Source organism: Ammospiza caudacuta, chromosome 5 (genome assembly GCF_027887145.1).
Source record: "Ammospiza caudacuta isolate bAmmCau1 chromosome 5, bAmmCau1.pri, whole genome shotgun sequence".
In the NCBI taxonomy this organism is placed as follows: domain Eukaryota; kingdom Metazoa; phylum Chordata; class Aves; order Passeriformes; family Passerellidae; genus Ammospiza; species Ammospiza caudacuta.
In genome coordinates, this window is record NC_080597.1 from 33696623 (window position 1) to 33713548 (window position 16926).

Genomic DNA, 16926 nt, shown 5'->3' on the forward strand with positions numbered 1-16926 from the left:
CCCTAGGAAATCCAAGCTGCTCTTCTACAAATTCTCACCTGCTCACCAGGGGTGAGCTAAGCATGTGATGAACTGGCCGGTCAAGGAAGAAACACTGCACTGAAAAATGCCCAAGTGTCCCTACTCAGATATTTCAGTGTGGCAATTTAAACGTTTATCATCTCAAGAAGGTACTACTTTTTGTTTAGCTTACTTGTTTTCTTGCATGAACTTGACCTCTCCCTAGTTAAAGGTATGGGTTTTTCTAACAGTTCATGATGCAATAACTAAACCTTTACAGAGCAGAAACAAATTTTTACTAGATTTACTACATGAAATATGCAAATGTCCCTGTGCCCGGTGCATCTCAAAGGCACAGAATGCATTTTATATGCATTCCATTCTAATAGGGTAAGATATCATTCAATTTAAAACATTCATATCCAATGTCTGGTTTTATCACTAATAAAAAAATAACACTATTTATGCCTTGACAGCAAAGAACATCACCTCACACCAAAATTCAAGCTTTTTAAGTTTACATGGTCCAATGCCCAAGTCCTGCCTACAGAAATAGTTCAAATTAGACCATTCTGCCAGCAGAGGATGGGATTATTTACATCAGCCAGTAACACAAGCTACAAGATTTCCTCCATCCAGCTTGTATATAGCTACACCAGGTTCCCATGATGCAGAACCCACAAGGCTCTTAAGAATAAAAGTGTTCAGCAGCTATCATGCCAAGGGAAGCACTGCCTGAGTTACCACACAATTCAATGGAGGACAGTGCAGAGAGCTTTTGAACTGGTCTGCACGACATCCTGTAAATACTTAACCCAAAGTGCCTAATTCCTAGTTTAGGCTTTCAGCCATTGCATCCTGCTATAACCTTAGATTCTGATTTAAAAGAGAAATACTCTTTTCCATGGCATTTTGTTCTGTGACTTTAAGCAATGCACTCTTGCTGACATGAACAAATCAGAGCAAGAATGGTGTGAGCAAATGCTGAGTTGTTTCTGCTAGTACCCAACTGTCTCCCCACACAAAATGTAAGCAATATGACTTTTCCTCTCATTAAATCACTGGTCTACCAAGTTTGACACAACTGCCTGGTATAAGGCTAAAATGTGACTGCATATTTTCTCTTCTACATGGGAACAAATTTTAATCAGGTAAAAAATATTTAACTGTACTCACTGAAGGCAGCTATCTAACTAAAAGAGGGTACACCAGCCACAAGCAAATATTGCTGAACTTCTAGTTCTACTGAACAGAAGTGAGAATGATAACATATCAAGTGTATGCAATTTGTACCACCATGAATAAAGCTGTGACCTAAAATTTTTAATTCTCTGTCACAGGTTCATCAGACTGATTTCCTTCCAACATATTTGAGATATACATTAACATAAAAGCTTAATTTGCTGCAGATAATTTGGTAGAAGAAAACCAACTTACCTTTGAACACAGGGATGTTGAGTGAAAGGCCATATTGTTCAGAGAAGAGGATATGTTGGTGCAAGGGATATTTTGGGCTAAGAGGAATTATAAAACAAAATCTTGAAGGGCTCTGAAACGCATCACTAGCACTTATACCAAAGCATGGGTGTCAATAATGATACAAAGTTTTCAGTGCACTGAATCTTATCACACTGCACAGTACACAAAAAGGCAAATTTAAAGCATGTTCCAAACCAAACACAAGCCGCAATTTACTAAGCTACCTTTTCTTTCACTTGTTTACATAATTAGATGCTGTATGTTTCTAGACATCCTGACCCTCAGCATTGGCACAAGTGGCAGTAGGCAGCATGGACTACCTGAAGTGGTGGGTTTTTAGAGGAAGGATATTTTTTCAGCATGTACAGAGTGGCCAGTCTTGCAGCTCGGAAGTTGGCTCTGACGGATCGGTACACGGCTTTGCGCAGGCCGATCAGGTGCTGACTAGGATGCTGTCCAGCTTTATTAAATGGGCAAGCGGCACTGACCCTGTCAAGCAAACTTGAAAAGTAAAATGTGATACAACTGTACAGATGTCCTAAAGTATTTTTAAAGAACAGTACATCAGTTTTCCTATTTCATTATTTAGAAGGCTTTTTCAAATCACTCAGTAACTATGAGACTAAACCCTGATCATATCAATGATATATTTAATCAAAATTTCAAACAGCAGCCAAGATTTCTCAGTAAATAGCCTTAATTTATTCTCATCGGAGCCGTGACAAAACTCCTGAGCACATTTACTTTCTCTAAAATTTTCCAAAATGGTCTAATAATAGTAGACTTACCATAACATTATCAGGATACAAAACTATTACAAACCCACTGTCAGCTTTTGAAGTTTTAATAAACATGCATTTAACATATGCCTCTTTATATCCAAATTTATTTTTTCAGTATTTTTTGCAGGAAAAAGGTGCCAACACATAGCTTTCCATACAAAACACTATATTCTTTTAACCTTCCTGATGCAGAGAATTTTCTAGGTGAAGAAAAATATTATTTGAGAAGTGACATAGATTTTATCATCATGCAATGAATGGCAGCTATGTTTGTGAGAGTCTTGACAGGTAAACACATGATATGTATACACCACACAAGCATATTGGAAGATACATTTCGTGTCTGGCTATTCAGGTGAATATACAATTTAAAAGAAACAATGCCATTTGCCTATTAGAATATGACTCAGACTGGCTTTAGCACTGTAAGAAATCATCTCATCTGGCAATAAAATGAATTGTGATCTGGGTGAACATTGAACAGGTCTGTGGAACTTTAAGCTCCAGCTGTATCTTTTCATGTACAATCTGATGTCAAACCTGTAACTGAGACTCTGGAAACAGCCTAGGTGCACTCTGCTTGCTGGGACTGATTTTACTAGAATCAGCTCAGGAATTAACATGGTCTGGACAACAGGACAATCAATTGTGATTTATTGTTTGGGGACTGGAAGCCCGCTTCTGCTCTCACCTTTCCCAGGGCAGGGTGAAGAGGTGATTTCATGTGCAGTCACTTAAAAGAGAAAAGCATACAGGGTACCTGGTAAGCCTGAGAGGGGTTGCTCCATTGGAAACTATTTCTGTAGTCCATCTGACTAAAAAGCTGACCAAGTCAGCAGACTGACACTGCTGGGAAAATATCAGTCCTACTCCATGTGCTCAGCTGGACCATGCTGCACTTTGGGAGGGGAAATAGCTTGTGGCCTTCACTATCAAATATGAAAACCAGAGCAGCCCACCCAGTGAGCAAGGCTGGAACCATATATCAGTATGTTTAACACCAGTAACACAAGCAGATTCATGCCAAATATTGCCATATATTGAATATGCTAGCTGAAATACTATAGAAAATACCTGCATACCATTTTAAATTATGTGTTATTAAAATTGTTTATATAACATCTCATAAACAACTTTAAAATCTGAAAAAATAACCAAACTGTGTTCATTTCCATTTCTAAATGTAAATTGAAAATGCTAGCCTTGCTGGATCTTTCACAAGGGAACACAGCATGTAATGCAGTACATGCCAATCTCTAACCTTTCCCTAGCTTTTGGAAGTAACAACTGAAGTGTTTATGCACAAACTCTCACATCAGTTTGTAGACCCAAGCCCATGTGAATTGTCAGAAGAAAGCTCAAAAAAAAGGAGCAAAATTCTTCTACCATAAAAAAGAAACAGGGATCTATATTCTACTAGTGATGCAGACTTTTCCAGCTCCTATAGAGAACAAATATAGCATAACTCAAGCACAGCATGTACTGCCAGTATGCAGCAAAACAATCTGCTTTCCTTCTGGAATGGATTGCTTCTGTGCTTTTTATAAAAAACTTCTTCCTTATTTGACTAATTTAATTAGTATATGTCTTTCTGTCAGGCATGTCATATGCCTAAATTCCTAATGTTTCATTTATCTTCACAGATCACAGAATGGTTTGGGTTGGAAGGGAATATGAAGATCCTCTAATTCCAAACCCCCTGCCAGGGACAGGGACACCTTCCACCAGGCTTCTCAAAGCCCCACAGAGCCTGGCCCTGAACACTTCCAGGGATGGGTAAGTCACCACTTCTCTGAACAATCTGTCCCACCATCCTCACAGTCAAGAATTTTTGTCCGAATATCTAGTCTAAACCTGCCCTATTTCAGTTTAAAGCCATTCCCCCCTTGTCCTATCAGCACACACCCTTGTAAAAAGTCTCTCTCTTATCCTCTATTTTACTTGGACTTACAAGTTATCAAAATGTTATCAACTTTGCATATCAGCCACAAGTAGCAAGAAGCAAAGAAAGTTCAAGGGTGAATTTCCCCTTTTCTACGGCTCCAAACCCATTTTACTGTATAGAACAACACGTTTCTGCATTAATTTTACAAGCCAAATCTTAAGTTGGCTTTCAACTTTTAACAAGTTTATATAAACACATTAATAAAAATCTATTACTGCACTCCACCAGGAAAGCAGTTCTCTAAAGATGCTAATATACATCCATATGTATTAAGTTCACAGAGCTCAATTCAAGTTCAAAATACAATAAAAAGGGAGCATTTCAGAAAATAAGTTAATTATTTTGGTGACAAGCAAGGGAATAAACACTTGCTGCTTCCATTATGTATTCCTTCAGTTCTTGTTTTATGACGTGCAAGATAATGGGCATACTTTCATTACCCTCCAGAAATTCTAGGCTGCAACCTGTGATCAGGCTTCATTTGGCTAATTGCAAATGAAGCAATTAGACAGAAATACTGCCCTACCTTTGCTATACAATTTCTGTAATCCAAGCCAGGTGAGGCCTCAGCCTCACAGAGCTGGTACCAAGCAGACACACCTGAGATTCCAATAGAGCCTTAAACACTTCCAAAGGCCAGGCTGGAATCAGAAAAATCAAGTTGCTTTTGAGAGCAGCTAATGTAAGAGAAGTCTGACAGGATTACGGAATCACAGAATAGTTAAGATTGGAAGGGACCACTGGAGGTCATCTAATCCAAGCTCCCCCCTCAAGTTCTTAGTTCCTGATCTAATTCCTGTTCTAGTTCCTGTGGCTGCAGTCAGTTTTACTGGGAGGTGAATGAAAGCAAAAGGATGTTTGACTATCTATTTGAGTAGAGCAGGCACTACCACACAGTAATAAACCACTCAACCTGTAGAGAACTGACCAAAACCTCATCAGTAATAATCTACCATTTACAGAGACAGCCCAGTATCAAGTAACAAGGGGCAAATAGGGTAGAATAAAGCAAAGCCATAGATATCTCAATGGATGTATAAATTAGCCTATGAGAACAGCAATGGATGGTGTCATGGGGAGGAAAACCAGCAGTGGAGCATGAGGAACTTCAGGCCAAAGCTGCAGACCTGGACTTGCCCTGTCAGAGTTTAGCTAAGTACAACCAGTCAAAGTCTCAACTTGGCACTAGTTAAATAACAGCTGCAGTATCTTTCCACTCACAATATGGTCAATGCACAGGCCTGTGCTGAATTAGCAGTACCTTAAAACAGCTGTACATCCTGTAACACTGACCAGGATGCTGCACCTCATTGAAATCTCATTCCTTCTAGGATGTAAAATAATACAAGAGGATACTCAGTAACTTTTCAAATGCAAACATTTCTATTGCCATGAGACTCCTTCTGAAAAAGCACTAAGATTTAATAACCTTACTACAGGAGAAAATACTAAACTTTGTTCTGCTGGTTTACTGTAGAAAATTCTAGGGAAAAAAAAGGGAAATCTAGCATTTTGGATCATACTCCAAGAGGTGCCCAAAGCAAAGAATTTCACACTGCCACGTGCAGCAGCATCTCTTGCATATGTGGATGCAGAAAAGGACACTCTGGAGCGAGAAGTTCCTCTAGGGTAAACCAACCCAAAATTTGTACAGCATTGACTTCTTTATACTGTACAGTTGTTCCAGTGAAGATGCTGGCACAGTCAAACTTCTCCCACTCCATCCATATACCCAAGTCTTTTGAAAAGCTTGCCAAAGTTTCAAGTAAAGAAGCTATTAGATCAAGCATCAGCTTAAAGACCAGTCTGTTTTTCGTTAATCTGTTATCTAAGATATGTAGTAAAAGAACAAGGCAGCAGCAATTTAGACATTGACCACAAGTTCGTTTGCTTAAACTTAGGCAAAAATCCAAATGTTTTTCTCATCTGTAATTTGGACAAGCCCGAACAATAATTTCTTTTAAAAACTCGTTTGCAAAGATAAGACTGCCTATTGCTCAAGTATATGCTTCTTCAGCAAAAATCCAGACCAAAACAAAAACCACATAGCTAGGCAGAGTGAAGACATGCTTATGCATTCCAAAGGCAGAATGAAACATTTCTTCAGTGAAATACACTGAAGGTATCTCAAGCTAAAAAAATTTATCCAGAATTTTAAGTCTAAAGTTGCACACTTGCATGTAAGAACGTGTCTAAATTTAGAATAGTTGGTCTGCCATGAATAAACATCTTGTTGCCACAAGGGAACTTCTCATTTTGTTTTAGAAAGAAGTTGACTGTATTTTAGGTGTTGGTGTTTCCCACCTCCTTTAGCCTTAAGCAGAATTGGCACACATGGATTCATCATAGGTGGTTACAATGCAAAAGCATCCATGGCAATGAGAGTGCACAGAAACAGGCCTCTTGGCTTTGGAATCACTGCATACACTGAACACTTTCTGATGTCCTTTCACACAGCAAATCAGCAAACCTTATCAAATAACTACAAGAGCTGAATAACCAGAAACACTTTTGCATCCCTTAAGTGGAAGAGAGGCAAATTCAACAGTAAGTAACTTAAGAATCTAAATGTTTCAACAACTGTATGCAAGAGAAAAAGACTGCTAACTTTACTTGAGGTGGGAAATGATGTTTGATGGTTTTTCCTGATTACTGTGTTCTCATTACTTCAGACATATTTGTTAAATAAAAACAGAATGGTTTTCATGTCATCCTGTTTTGTAAAATATGAGTGATTACTTGCAGATCAGTTTATTTACATCAATTTGGTAATGTAAGATAAACTCTCTAAATGACTCTCCAAAATAGTTAACTTAGTTCAAAGTCTATTTCTTCATATATTTCATTGCTAGCAATGCAGGACATTCCAAAGGCACCTGAGTTTTGTGAGACTTAATTCATATTCAGGATGTGGGGTTTTAACACTGAGATGATAGAATTCATACTTTTACTATGAATGGTAATTATACTACGTCATGTAAGTTAAAACCTTTAAGTATTATGTTTTCCAGTAATTCCAGTTGTTATGAGAGACAGTGTAAGAAGACAATTTTAGACAACAGCCGGTTTGTATGGATCTGTGTGCTAAGTAAAGTGAAATACAGACTCACAGGGTAAATCCTCTGGAAATCACTTCAGTCTCCTGAATGAGCCGTAGAGCTTTCCTGACGAGGTTGGTGAAGGCCCGGCTATTGGCCACTGTTTCTTCCAGCTGGATGCAGTGTTTTCGCAGGGACATTTGCAGCTTGGCCGTGCTCCACGTGCCCCACACCCTAGCGGCTGCATAGAGCAGCAGGGGCGCGCACAGCAGCCACGAGGACTCCTCCCACCACGAAGGAAACATGAGCAGCGCACTCACACAGGCAAGGAACAGCGAGACATCCCTGCAAACAGAGACAGCGCCCCACCACACATTACTCAGGGAAACAGGTGGGAAAATGACCAACTTCTCAGTTACATTTGAGATTACAAGATCTTGCTCTGGGGCTTTTATGTAGGTCCTGAAGGGAGCTGTAAACACTGAAAACTACTCCTTGTGACAGGTTTAGATGAATACGTACATGATATTACTTGGCTGGTAAACTCTAAGGAAACCTTTCTTCAGCTTTTTTACAGCATGAGTAGCAAAGTAATGTACCACTTTGAAAGGTCAGTTTCTCTTACACACTTACATGACTTTAAAAAAATAGAAAAGAAAATTAAAAAAAGAAAAAACCTGACTACTCAGCATTATAAACCAGGGCATGTAGGAACTGTAATATCTGTACTTCCAGGTTCAAGAGTACAGTAGGGAAGGGCATGTTTCTTTTGGTACCAAATACCTCAATTAGTGCCAGCTGTATTTTTTCTAGAGTCTGACTCATTTAACTTGGACACCAATGCACCACTAGTTTCTAACACAATTTTATAAAGATGGCTTGAATAATCTTTTAAAAAAATTTGGCACCTTTTGAAAATCTGTAAAGAATAGATTTCTGAGTATCTCAGTGACTTCTCAAAGACATTTAAAAAGCTTATAAAGTTGTTACTTTCCTCTATAAAAATTCAACATAAATAAGTAACTGCTAGAAAATACACTGTGTTTCATATATATTACTACATGGTTTTGTAAAATAATCACACTCTTCAGAGAGATGGATGGGATACCAGCTTCAAGGTGCATTACAACTATACTTTTCCAGAATGTTTTCAATGAAATACATTTTTTTCCTTCATCCTTTAAAGCTGTGTATCCTGCATTTAGGTTTGGAAGTATAGACTTGGAATATTTTTCCATTTCTAAAATAAGGCACAATCTCTGCGTTTCTGTATCCCAGACAGTTTTGTGGTCAAATTTCAACCAGCTTTACAAGTGTTAACTCTTTAAGGCTTCTGGCTACTGAAAGATTTTAGTAAAAATTCAGGGTTAAAATATTCCAAATATGTAACTACTGCTGAAAGGGACAGACACACAGTCTCTAACCTCCTTGGTACATTAAAAAAAAAACTACCACAAATAAAATAAATAAAATCACAATAATGAAAGACTAGAAGGGATTTAACAGCTCACTTCATTCATTTTCAGCTTCTGGTTGGTTAACCCAGATCATCAGGGACAGACCAAAGATGAAAATGGAGACTCCACAACCAGTGTCGTGGCTATTCCAACTCCTAAGTATCCTTAGAGTTCAGAAGATTTCCCCCAAGTCCCAGTTTGAATCACTGGCAGATTAATTGCATTATTCTTCCTCCTTTTCCATATCCTTCCATTTTCTGAACAGAACAAATGATGACTGATCACCACCTTGTACATATCATAACACTGTTCCATCCCAGAGATATGCAGATCCTTTCCTGGAGTAGTACTGCATACCCAGTTATTCATCACTTGGTGTTTCTTAACTTGACTTTTCCTTCCCAAGTGTAGCATTAAAGTGTAGCATTAAACTTTGGTCTTTATTGAATTTTCTATCATTTTAAAGGTATTTCTCCAAGCTACTGTTGACCTCTGGTCAATGAAAACACAAACTTGATGTCATCTGGGAGGTGAAGAACATTCACAAATTTTGTAAGTGTACTTTATCAGCTGAAAGTTAAAGAAACTGAATAATGCCAGGACCAGAAAAATCTGGTTCAAAAGTTCTTTTGTTTGACAGAGAGCATCAATATTGACACAACTTAAACAGCTGACGTGTGACTCTATAATAATTTTGTCTACTTTTTTAGGGTATATATGAGAAAATAGCACTGACCCATATTATGTGATATTTTTTCCTACTGATTACCACATTTCCAAGCAAGACACTGTCAGAACAACCACTGGCATTGTTATTTTTTAAATACAGGTGGTAGCTGTTCAGATACTTCTGCCTCACACACAACATATTTTATAAAGACCACACCAAAATAAACACTTTTTAATTCAGTCTTCACACTCATGTCTCATTTTCAAAATCACCTCTAAATAGCCTCAGAACTTAATTACTTAATCAACAATGCTAGTCCTTCTTATAGAATATGTTAGTCAGGGAGTATTCATTCATGTTCATGCAGTTACCTCAGATTAAAATTCACTCTTTCAATAAAATGCCCAATGGAAAAACTACATACACTTATACAAAAATCTGGGGACCAGTAGAATAAAGACCCAAGGACATGAGAAAAATATAGTTACTTTAATGTTGCATTTTATATCAAGAATTCACAATATATTTTTTGCTTGTTTCTCAGTGACTATAATGGTAGATATCCTCAATACAATACCAAATATTAGGAGTTGCTAGGGAGCGTAGCGTTGGAAGCTGTCTGTTTTCCTGTTGCTTACACTGCCCTGCAGACAGGATACTGGGGTCAAGGAATTCAATCAGTTCCACATCCTCCTGCAGCAGAACTTCCTGTTGCAGGATGGTACGGAGCGTGTCAAATCGAAATCCAACATCCTTATCACATACAAATGGGCAGGAGAAAAACCAGGCGTTAGTAAAGAATATGCAAATTCTTTAAATTAAGTCAGCAGAACAAGAAAAACACCCACACACCCTACACTTTACTGACAACAATCTGTTCCCAGAGCAGGGAAATGTTTCAGATATAGCACAAGTAGCTACTTTTTTATTAAACTTGTTTAACCTTTAAAGCTCACACACTACCTAACAGTTCAGGCTTGCAGGATGCATCACACTGACTTTGTGATCTCACCCAGATTGTAACAATAACTGGAAACACACCACAGAATATGCCAATTAAAAAACCAGAAAATTACTTTTTTAAAAAATGTCATGACATCATTTATATCATTAACAAACAAACAAACAAAACTTATAGAGAGAAAGAGAGATACTGCTAATTAGTCAACAAATGTCACTTGTGGACACTTAATAACAACAGCGTCAGCACTGGATCAAAGCCTCAAGCCAAGGCAGTGGAGTACCCTCCTGCAGGATTTTGTACCTTTCCCAAGGGACCTCCATCCAAACATGAAACAGCATGGGGCTCTGAAGACCTCCCACCTGCTAAACCTCAGGCAAGCTTTAGGGAGTTACATGGTTGAGAATTTTAAGCCATTAGCATTTGCTACTTTTGCCCCAACTATAGCTCTTGAAGACAAGTATGGAGCTCATGAAGACAAATACCATCAGAGTAGCCCCCTGAAATTTTTATTTGCATACTGCACCAAACCATAATTACTTCAAGTTAAGAATGTCATAACAAAACCCAACAAACACTGAACATGTGCATCCCTGAATCTAGCCAAGTACAGGAGAGAAAAGAGAGTATTTCTGAAGAGTCTCTAATAGAAACTTTTAACATAAATGTGACATTTCACAGTACAAAATCTGTTTCATTCTGTCACTGACAGAATGAGATTCTTTATGAAACCATAAGATAGCTAGTTGAGAAATTTAATTCCATGCACAGATGTCACCTCAGATAACTTTCATTCTAATTTTAATGGAAAACATTTGTCTCAGGACTGTGTGCAAGAGGAAACTCTGCCCTCCTCCAATGCATCCTGTGTCATTTCAGTACTCTGCTGGAGTGTGCAGTAGGACAAACATGTTTTCCATGTTCTTCAGTTATGCCTCCATCTTAAGAAAGTAAGGCTAAAAATTGCTGTTAATACCCTTGATTCATAGGGGAAGAGGGAGGAAGAAAAAAAGTTAATCAAAGATCACTAATTTTTCAGAGGAAATTATGTCCTCCTGAGATAATGGTGAACTGAGATACAGCAGAACTGTGAGAAATGGAAAATTCTAACATCTCATGTTGCTCAGTGTTTTCTTTTGAAGCTCCATTTGAAACCATTATCCCTACATCATGGTAGAAAAAAATAAACCAAAATTCTAGATTCTGGAACAGTCTGAAGTGACATTTGCAAGCCATACTAGGAGCATGAAGGAGCTGGGTACAAGTTAAAGCAGATCTGAGACAAGCCCAGACTGGAAAGTGGTGCTGCAGAGAAAGAGCAAACAAAGTTTGCTTTGCCTTTCCCAAAGGCAGAAGCCCTGTAGAGAGCAGTGTAGGAACAAAGAAGCCAGGATGGGTCCTGGGGCAGTAGAGCTGCACTGTGGTGGGGCTGTGCCTGAGCTAACAAGCTGAAACAGAAGGTGAAGCAATACACAGTTGAAGCTCTAGAACTTTCTGTCTCAGGTGGTCTCTGTGAGGCACTAGGCTACAACATGAGGACTTTCTCAGTCAGTGTCTCCCCACTGCCTTCCCCCAAAGGCAACCTACACTGCAATTAAACTCATTTCAGCTTTCAATAATTTCTTAAATTTCTCAAATATTTTATTATCTTCCACATTTTGAACATCTTTAACCCAGCTACTGATACTGTTCCTGTCCTTCTGTGCCCAATTTGGCACAGTAACTGAAAACCAGAATTAGTATCATCCAAACAATAAGTAATATTCTTAGAGCCAAAACCAACAATACAGACCAAAGATGATGTTCAGAGGATGAGATACAGAGGAGAGGAAGACCTGTGGATTAGGAAAGGAAATGGAAAAATAAAAAAAGTGATCACTTACCAGTCGGTGAAGTATGTCATCATTTTTCTTATACTGTGGAAAAGGAAACCAGCTTCTAAAAAACTCAACTAGTTTTGACAGGATGCCTTGCTGAAAGGAACAGAAATTATTCCAATTAAAAAAAACAAATCAAAAACCAAAGCCAAAGTTAAATAAATAACAGCAGACAAATCCTTTACTTCTGCATTTGATTTTCTTGCTAATTCAGACCCAAGTACCTGTAAGGAAGTTTCACTTACTGTGTCTGGCCTAACTTCAGAGTACACTAAGAGAACATCTGCTTCCTGTCAGTATGCTTGTGAACAGGAGAATAAAATAAAACCTTCAGTAACCCCACCTATTTGGAGCATAATGGATTGTTATGCTGTTCTGTTAAAAATAACTACAGCTAAGATTACATTGATCTCAAGTTGGCAGCTACTGCATTGATAGGAAAGACTTTCTCTCTCCTGGGGGATAAAAACCCAAAGGCTAAATGACTGGTAGGCTGAAGAGAAGTGAAAGACCAGAACAGGGACAACCTCTCCTCAGCAGCCCACTGCAGCCTGAGCAGAACTCCAGAGGAGCTGTAAACAGAGACAGGAAGAGTGATGGTAAGAGGAGGAAATGCCCCAAAAACTCCCTGTCCACACCAGTGTGCACCACCAGGTACTTTGTGTTGCTTTCCACACAACCTAAATCCACACTTTTGTCTGAGCTATAAAGGTAACTTAAGATGCCACTAACAGAGAGACTCCCTCTCATTCATAACACATCCTACACATGTATCTTCCTAAAACAAGATGCATGACAGATTATAACTGAATGGATGCATGGTTTTGCTTAAGTCTGCAGCCATTCAATGAAGAAAAAAGCACAGCTTTTGACACACCATTCTATCTACTTTCCTCAGACTGAACTGACAGGAAGTATTTTTCAAAATATTTAGTTATATATGTATTTCATGAATTCTGAGGCCCTGTCTCAAGTCTTCAGACTGCTGGCATGTAATACAATCAGGTAAAATGTATGTTAAAAAAATTATTTGTGAAATGCCTACATTTTGTGGCATACTATTTCAAAATAATAAAAAAACCCAACCCATACAGATTCTAATACCTCAATGTATAAAAGGTGACAGCTTCTGTTTCTCCCTCGTTTGGGTTTTTTTCCATTTTTTGTTCCCCTCTTGTTTGTATTTTTCTCGGTTTTCCCCTCCACTACAAGTGGGAAATAGAAGAACAAACTCAAGCAAGAGGAGCTCAGAGTTTTGTGATCAGCCTGGCAGCCTTCTGAAAGGCAGTGTGACCACTCTGGTGCAGCAAGGCAGGGCAAAACAGCCTTAACATAAGGAACCATCACCCTAAAGCCCTTGTGCTTCAACAGTTTTTGAAATAACTTATTTTGGTGCCCATTTAAGTAAGCTAACTCAAGCTTTTCTTAACAAATATCTCATCTTTCTGTGTACAGTTCGAGTTTGAGATCTATGCCACAAGGAAGTGTTTTTAGGTCAGTGAAGAGGCAAACCAATAACAGGGATCTCATAATGACAGCTCTTCCCGAAACACTGACATCATTGTGGCTTAGCAGGAGGAGCTATCCCAGCAATTCACACTTAAGACTGTGGAATAAATCCAAGTGATTGTATTTTGATGTTGCTCAAGGGCAATTACATAAGTCAGAAGAATGTCACTAACTGCAGCACAAGATCATCCTTCAAGTTTCTTGCAGAGCAGTGCAAAAGGAAGTAAAATTTTCTGATTACAATTTGTTGAAAATTGAAATTAAATTAACAAAGGTCTTGCTTTGCATTTGAATTTCAGACAGGTATTTCAGTGAAAAGTACTTTTCCCTGTACATTGAAAGCAGGGTATGGAAAGAGTAATCCATTTAATTTAAGAATATGCCTCTTGGATTCTATAATTTTCAACTGCTTAGCCTTTGTAAGTCTTTGGATTTTTATCATGAACACTTAAAGCTACACCAAGGATAGTTTTACACTCCTACCACCTAACTAAACTAGACTGTGGAGTTAACTGAAAAAACCCCTAGCGTGCTACATAAGCAATCTTTTAGTTTATTCTCCATGGTTTAGTTTAAAAATAAAGATCTGAGCTTGCATAAACACTCAACAGGCAAGTCAGTGCTTGAAAATACAAAACAAGACAACCCACTGTCTTGGGCTGTGACCCAATACAGTACAGCAACACACTGAATTATTCACATCCTGGAATAGTGTCTCACAGTCTGCATTCCCATTGGGAGTGTTACTGACAAGTAAAACTACTTTCACCAACACACAAGTCAGGTCATGTTGCCAGGGCTTCCAGAGTATTCTTACAGCTTTAGAACAACACTCAGTCAAACTCTCTGTAAACTAAATAACAAAGATGTATAACTCCTAACATTTAAAAAATATTAGCATAGTACATGCACATTTTAGGTAAATTAATTTGAATCTAAAAAATAATTCTAAGGACTATTTCTCTTTTGTAGAGAGATTCTTCAGAAGAAGCTAATGCTACACACTGAATACCTTGCATTAAGTGGGTGGGACAAATGCAAAGGACTGGTCCCTCTGCCATCCCACATCAGGTCACCTGCACAGCTACTCACAGCTAGCCCCAACACAATTCTCAGAAGCTGCCTCCAGCACCAGCTCTGTTCTAATGGAAAAATATCATCATATCTAAGGTGGGACAAGGTATGACAGTATAATCAATTAAACATTCAGATATGCACAGCAGTCTAGGAAAATGGCTGAGAAAGGAAAGATGTAAATGGGAAGTGATAAATTCTGCAAAGATTAAGCAGAATTACCCAAATGAGATTTAATTCCAGAAAACAAGTCTAGGACCTCTTACTAGCAGTGCTTTTGAGATCATGAGACCAGGACTACAGCTGTAACTTTCTCCAGAGACTGGCACAGCCAGGAACACTGCACCTACAATTACTATGCTAAATCACACATCCATAATCCCTCAGATGGGAGCTTGGCATTTCATCAGCCTCTAGAACACAACCTTAAAACACCTTTACAGCTTTTTAATTCACAGTTTATTTAGACCATATTCCAATTAAAAAAAAAAAAAAAGGCCAAAAAAACACCACCAAAACTACATGTCCTGAGAAGTATTTAAGATTTGCTTCAAATTCAACTGGTGCCTCTGCGTTTCCTTAGAGCTGAACCACACACTTTGCTTGGCAGGACAGCAAGACACAAGAGAAATATTTGTATCACTAACTAGGAACCTCTTCTTCTCCTCAGACTGTTTTGTCAGTCTCTGAAGATCCCAGAGCAGACCTTTGCTGTGCCAGATTCTTGCTGCATGTCACCTGCTTTTCAGCTGCACAGGGTTCCCACTTGACTGAACAAAAGAGGAGGAAACAACTCAAAGACAAGGCAAGACTTCAGCTTTTACATTCTTATTTTAATAAAGTGTTTAAGGCATTTGGAAACTTGCTTTTCAGAACAGAAGGAAAGTGATATATACATACTGGGAATCACTCAGTGTGGAACAGCATCTGCTCCCTGTAATCATAGTTACATCAAGCCTCAAGGAAGATCATTTTATATTGGGACTGTGGGTAGGTACATTTTCAGAAGTCAGAAACCATTTATTTTCCACACATTTTATCCTTTCAGTAGACTAGGCCAGTGAAGGCCAAGAGAAGGGAAATGGTAACAGTCTCATGTAAAACTGAGGAAATTACTGGATTGGAATGCAAATTATTTGTCTGTATGTCATAAAAACATTGCAACAAAGCCTCAGATCCTCTTAAATGCAGTCTACTTTTCTAAATGTGTGGCCAGCTGCCTCTCCCTCATTTCTTTCCAGTTGAGACACCCTACCAAAATGGGACATGGAAATCAAATGACAAAAACAGACTTTCTGACATCAGGTTACAAAAGAGAAGTGTTAACTCTTCCCAACTGGTACTGGAATTGTAGCAGGAAGAATCTCTGACAATTGATCACTAAAAATTACATACAGGTTTCTTCCTCATTTCTACTATGTATCCTTGTCTAGACAGAGATGAGACAATGTGAACATCACCCAGTGTTTATAAGAAATGGACAGCCCATTTTCACACACCCACTCCCTTCAAGTTGCAAGGCAAACCATGAAAAATTACTTCTACATGTGACACAATACTGGAAGAATTGCTGCCAACACAATAAAATTAGTTGTAAAATGCTTGAGGGGAAGGGAGGGGAAAAAAACAGAATACCTGTGGTTTTTAAAAGCAGTATATCTTAATACTTTTGAGGTTCTTAACCCCACAGCACTTTTGTATAAAATTCAGTGGAAATTATATACACAAACACAATATCATACTGATTTGCTGACTGCCACAAAAGTAACTATGCAAAATAATGTAGCTGACAGTCCATGCATTACTTTATAGTAACCAACAGAGTATCAACCAATGAAATGTCATCCTATTTTTAAAATTGAAGAAATGTAAATATTTAATAAATAAACAAACAAATGAACACTTAATCAAAATCTTCCTACACTAAGGCAGAATAGGTACCTTCAGTGTAAACATACCACAAACCAGCCATTAACTTTAAAGAGAAAACATATTTTCAGGTGATTTCTTGAGGGTTATGGTGAGTGCCAGCTGACAACTTTGAAAAGCAAAAGTGGTAGACCTAATATTTCCATGAATACTTTTAAAGGTAGCTCAAAATAAAGAAAATGGTGAGCTAAATCCCAATTTAAAT

At 38.2% G+C, this 16926-nt stretch overlaps 1 protein-coding gene across 3 annotated transcripts in view; it reads right to left on the reverse strand.

Moving 5' to 3' along the window:
* The window catches only part of VEZT (vezatin, adherens junctions transmembrane protein), a 49698-nt gene that overhangs the window by 17474 nt on the left and 15298 nt on the right, over positions 1-16926 (reverse strand). For 2 of the 3 annotated variants that reach the window (XM_058804838.1, XM_058804836.1), the window contains exons 3-6: positions 12216-12305; positions 9949-10124; positions 7317-7589; positions 1831-1980 (exon numbers count right to left, since the gene is read on the reverse strand). In XM_058804838.1, coding sequence (XP_058660821.1) covers positions 1831-1980; positions 7317-7589; positions 9949-10124; positions 12216-12305 — 689 coding nt within the window. The remainder of the gene's footprint in view (positions 1-1830; positions 1981-7316; positions 7590-9948; positions 10125-12215; positions 12306-16926) is intronic. The other variant, XM_058804837.1, reaches the window with a different exon arrangement.